We start from the raw sequence: 6000 nt of genomic DNA, 5'->3' as shown, positions 1-6000 counted from the left end.
CCGCGCACTGGCTGAGTGAGGGGCGGGCGCAGCGCTGAGTTTTGCGATCTCGATGCCGGTCCCGATCCGGTACGGGCGCGACACTGAGGGTTGCAATCCGTTGCCGGACACGAAAAAAGACAAAAAAAAAGGAAAAAAAAAAAAAGAAAGAAAAGGAATTGGGGCCGGCCCGGTGGCGCACTGCTACAGTGCGCCGCTTGAGAGCGCAGCGGCCCTCCCGCCAAGGGTTCGGATCCCGGCTCACTGGCTGAGCGAGGTGCGGGCGCAACACCGTGGGTTGCGATCCCATTGCCGGTCCCAGTCCGGTACAGGCGCGACACTGAGGGTTGCGATCTGTTGCCGGTCACGAAAAAAGACAAAAAAAAAAAAAAGAAAAGAAAAGGAATTAACATTTATCGAGCATTTACATTCCAGGAACTGTGTTAAACCCTTAATAATCATCACAAAAACCCTCCACAGATGAGGAAAAAGTGTAAAAAGCCCATGCAACTTACCCAAAGTCACACAGTGGGGCCAGGATGCAGACTGCATCTGCCTAACTCCAAGTTCCGTGCTCTTACTCCATATCACACTACTTCCTGCTACAAGAATGTACATGCTAACCTACAGTATTTTCAAATGCTGGATGTAACCTATTAGAGAGCTGCAAAATCAATTTAATCAATTGAAAAATCCCTTCAATGAGTTATGACCAGCATTCTTCTTTTTAAATAAAAGAGAGTAGAAAGCGGAATAGATCACACGCAGAAAGTATATACACTTTTCATGAAACAGTATATACATGTGTATGTATACTGGATGGCAAAATGCATTTTTCACTAGTAATACCAGTCAAAAATTTGATAGCCTAAAATTGTACTTTGAATATACTAGGTACCTTGAACATAGTGTGTTAAGTTGAACTTGCTAATGATCAAGAGGCAAAAGATGTATCTTAGTGCCTTACAAATTATCGGAGAAAGATGCTCTATAACTATGATAGCTAACATTCATTGAAACTTACTGTGTAATAGAAATTAAGCTAAACACTTCACATAAAATTTCATTGAATCCTTACAACAACCTATTTTACAGAAGAATATGATGTTCAGAAAAGTACCTTGTTTGAGAAGGTTATTGATATAGTTTTAAAGTAGCTTCTTCCCCCAGATATTTATCAATTACAGAGTACAAATAATAGTAATTTTACAGTGGAGAAGCCGGCAGATACCTCCTTAACCAGGTGATCTAAGTTAATACCGTCAGGAATATGGCATAGCAATATCACGAACTCTCTGATATAATGCACTGAGGACACATCATCGTTTTTGTGTTATTCCTGTCAAAAATTCATAACCTCAATCTAATTATTGAAAATGCCAAATCTAAATTGAGAGACCATCAACAAAATCTCTAAAAGTGCCAAGGTCATGAAAGACTGAAAAAAAAAAAAAAAACCACTAAGGAACTGTTATAAGCTGAAGGAGACATATTAAAACAAACTAAGAACTATATATTTTACTTCCTCTCTGCTGTACCGTACATCCGAAAAAAAAAAAAAAACCACTAAGGAACTGTTATAAGCTGAAGGAGACATGACAACTAAATACAATAGGGGATCCTGGAAAAAGGACACTGGTGGAAAAATTGTAAAATTTGAGCTATAGTTTAATTAACAGTATTGTACATTGTTAGTTATATAACTGGACAATGGTTATAAAGATGTTATCATTAGGGGAAGCTGGGTGAAGCATACACGGGAACTCTTGGTACTGTTTTTGCAACTTTTCTGTAATTCTAGATTTTTTTCAAAATGAAGTTTTAAAAAAAAATCATAATTATTGCACAAAGGGAGGGAAGGGGAGAAGAGAGGAAGAAGAAAGAAAAGTTAGATAACTTGAGCAAGATCACCCAGCCACTTAGGAGAGGCATTTTGGCCTCAGGCAGTCTGACTACACACCTCCACTGCCTGAAGGACAGAAGAGGTGAGAGAAAACTCTTATTCAACTGAAGTAGAGAGATGTTTTGACATCCCAATTTAATTTTTCCATAAAAAACTTTGCTACATATGGTTTAATCTATAGAGCCCTTTCAGTGAATAAAACGTGCTGATTTCTTTAGAAAATAATAAAATATGAAGCTAAAGAAAGTTTAGAGTTCATGCTATTGTGGTCTATTTTGTTTTTAAATCAGTAATTCATATAATATAAATAATAAACCATATGATCAGACTACCTCATTAATCAAATCATTGCATTTTCTCAAAATTTTGTATTGCCAATGAACTGAACAAGCTACGTTGGTGTTAATAAGCATAAATATTATTTTCAAACAATGAAGTAAATTCTGTGTAAGACAAAAACAAAACTACAATAATATAAACACACAAAATAATACAAGATAAAACAAGTAAAAGACACCAAGATAAAATATTCCTTATTTCCCTGAAGTGAAAGTTATGGTACTCATTACCTATACCCTTATGCTAAAATGCATAATTTTTAATTTTCTCAAGAACATCTAGATACCTTACTGAGGACTCTTCCTCATCACATTAATTTTCAGGGGAAATCATTAAATATTAAGAGTCCAGCTTCTAAAAATGTCATTCACATTTCCTAGGAATTTTTTTTGAAAAATGAATCAAAATTTTCATAGTTTAAAGTCTATAAGCAAACTGAATGTAGAGACTTCATTGATCCATCACTGGGCAAACTACCTAGAAATGTAAGTATTTAAGAAACATCAAACTAATGTTTCTCAGTGTCATACAGGCAATATGTTACACAGCACATAAGAAATCAAAGAATTTTTTGAAAAATCACAGAACATTTGCATTATACACAGTATGAAGGTAAAACAATTTCAAAATAGAAAACACTGGACAGATTCTTATACAGAGATACTTATTGAAAATAGTAAACAAATTATAAACAAATCCCTGTTCAATAACAGGTAACTAATTAAATTACTTTTGGATTTACAGAATTACAAGTAGTCATTAAAAGTCATATTTACGAAGGCAGCTTAGTGACATGAAAAACAGCAGTGTGCCACACATATAAAAAATGACAAAAACACTAAAACTTTTAACAGAACTCATTTGCATAGTAAATTTTAGGTGACTATTATTTTCTTCTTTATATTTTTCTGTATTTGCTACATTTTTTACAATGAACATTTTTATTATTAAAAAAATTCCTCTGAAGATTCTTCAAAAAGCATACATTAAAACTGATTTGAAACCAATACAAAATTTAAATATGTACAAATTTCTTTTATTTATGCCACTAAAGAATAAAAAAATTATTTGTAAAAAAAAATCACTTATCCTAATAAAATATATTAAATTATATAACAGAACATTAAAACAAACTAAGAACTATATATTTTACTTCCTCTGAGCCAAAAGGGTGTATTTAAAAATACATCAAAATTATATATTCTGCTATAAGTTTAGCACTCAAATTTATCTAAGTTAAATCATGTCTCCTGAAATATAAATAAATTCAAATTCCTTACAATATATATTATCTTGAAATATAGAGAGTTTAAATATGGGAGGGGTATATACAAGGATACTTCAAAAAGTTCATAATGAAAAGATTCATATTCTCTTTCAATTCTATTTTTTCATGAACTGTGAGAAGTACCCTCATATATTCCCAATGAGTATTGTAAATGACACCACTAAATTTTTGTATCACTGTTTTAAAGACAATAAACAACAGCCTACAAGATGTAGCCTCTGCAGATGTGCACATGTGGAATCCTGAAATATCATCTTGCCTCATATAAAACAATAAGCGGGTGTGAGAGTTGTACTGACTGGCAGGAATAGTGATGAGTAAACATTAAGAATTTAACACATCATAGGCATATAGTTCCTGTTTGCAAGTTTGCTGAATACTACTTTTGGCCCCAAATCCCCCCAACCTGGGACAGACTTACTGCACAGCACAGAGCACAGGCTTTAGAGCCAGATGTCTGAGGTTGTATACTGGCTCTGCTTCCTACTGTGCCTTGGGCAAATAACAACTTCTCTGTGCCTCAGTTTCCTCATGGGTAAAATGGGGATAATACTCAGAATCTATATATTATGTTACAAGGTTTAAAGGTGTTAATGTATGTTAAGCATTTGACAGTGTCTAACACAGTAAGAACTCAAAAAATATTTGTAGGTATTGGGCCGGCCCGGTGGCGCACTCGTAGAGTGCAGCGCTTGGGAGCGCAGCGGCGCTCCTGCCGAGGGTTCGGATCCCATATAGAGACCAGTCCACTGGTTGAGCGCAGTGCGGGCGCGACACTGAGGGTTGCGATCCCGTTACCGGTCACGAAAAAAGACAAAAAGGAAAAAAAAAAAATATTTGTAGGTATGTAAGTATGTATGCAGCATTAAAATGACAATACATTAGCCTAATAAGCATGTCACTGGTGTTCTCTGCTAACAGCCTTATAATTTCAGTAATGTATATTTCAAAGTCTGTGCTTTCTTCCATGCCCTTCTGTGAAACCACTTTGATGTTCAACAGCATGATACACAAAGCTACATCTTTGTCACATGCCTACTGAATCCTCAGTATTTATATACACCAAAAACAAGAGAGACCAACAAATAAGGTATTGGTGGAATAATGTGGCAAAAATTGGTAGAGAAAAACACCAAATCCTTGAAAATAGGTACACCAAATCCTTGAAAATAGGTTACTAGAAGGCAATTATTGTGCTGGCCAAAGGAAGAACCACCAATCATTAACAACATCACAATCTCTAAAATAATAAAGAAATAAATGAATATCCTGGAGAGAAATTTATTGCATCTCATTTATTCAGAAAGACACACTGACCTCTAAGATGAATCAAAAAGAAATGGGTAAATTGTGGGATACAGATTATAATTACTGTAATATTATTTTTAATAGTTCATTAAAAAAATCTCTACACTGGTAAAGTCAAACTTATTTTGAACAGAATGGAAGTAAATGCTAAATAATTCAAGCATTTTTAAAACACTTTCTATACAGTTTTAATTAATTAGTCTCTCATTCTATTAGATGTTTTAAATATAAATTTTCATATTTTAGCTTATAGTAATAGTCTATAGTGTTGTTTGGTTCTTTAATAGAAAGTAACATGTTTGGGAAAAAACACCTTAAGAAAGACACATACATATGAATGACACGTGCAAACAGATAATAACAGGGAACAGCAAACATCACTTCCATTATATTTTCAGAATCTTCTCAATAAATAATATAGAATGACTTTAGTTTCAGTGCCACACACGTGGACAGCCACACACAGAGAATAAAGTATTCTTGCTTACCGTGCCATACCGCTGCATGTCCATCCCACAGAGTTGCCACCGTTTTCCTTGCACCATCCCATAAATTATGAGAGTAGGCTTCTTTTAATACATTCTTCCTCTTATAAATGTGTAAGAAAATAATAGTAAGGTAGAGAAGAAAGATAGTAAAGTAAGGAAGTATTAAAAGTATTAGTGGCGTAAAAACCCACAAAAGATAGTTTGCAAAATTCAGATAGTCCTCCAGTTGCTCCACACCAAACCATTCTTCAAGTATGTGAACCAGACAAGTCATATAGGGCATAGAATCCTGTCCTGCACCACAGGTTTGATTTTTGTCTATCATTTTTCCTTAGGAGAAAATGATAAATTCAGTTTCTTTCTTCATTGTCACCTGCTTCCTAGCAGGTCTTTAATTTTGCCACTAGAAGGGAAAAATAACCCAGTGTTATTCTCTTTACAGCTATAAAGTTAAATGTTTTAGTCTACATAACTACTATATAGAGTCATTTAATACCAAAATTGAGTAGATTGTTAATGATTAACTTGGTTGCGATTTAAATGTGAAAATTATAAGGTTTCATCTATTTGCTCATGAAGCGTATTGGGTTTAGCTTTTGAAATAAATCACAGGCTATAAATGACAGAGGAAAATAAAGCAGATGAGGAATGAATTTTGTCTTATGTAGATCATGTTGAACATTTGGATCTTAAAC

The 6000-nt window shown here is 34.2% G+C and overlaps 1 protein-coding gene across 6 annotated transcripts in view; it reads right to left on the bottom strand.

Annotated features, from left to right (window-relative positions):
• The window catches only part of TMEM68 (transmembrane protein 68), a 92472-nt gene that overhangs the window by 77628 nt on the left and 8844 nt on the right, over positions 1-6000 (bottom strand). For all 6 annotated transcript variants that reach the window (XR_551078.1, XM_008580803.1, XM_008580800.1 and 3 more), the window contains exon 3: positions 5306-5708. Coding sequence is in view for 5 of the 6 variants with exons in the window: in XM_008580803.1 (XP_008579025.1) it covers positions 5306-5630 (325 nt within the window). In the remaining variant the exon portion in view is untranslated. The remainder of the gene's footprint in view (positions 1-5305; positions 5709-6000) is intronic.

Source organism: Galeopterus variegatus, unplaced genomic scaffold (genome assembly GCF_000696425.1).
Source record: "Galeopterus variegatus unplaced genomic scaffold, G_variegatus-3.0.2 Scaffold2163, whole genome shotgun sequence".
In the NCBI taxonomy this organism is placed as follows: Eukaryota; Metazoa; Chordata; class Mammalia; order Dermoptera; family Cynocephalidae; genus Galeopterus; species Galeopterus variegatus.
Note: the sequence above shows the minus strand (reverse complement) of the source record. Positions and strands in the feature narration are given on the sequence as shown.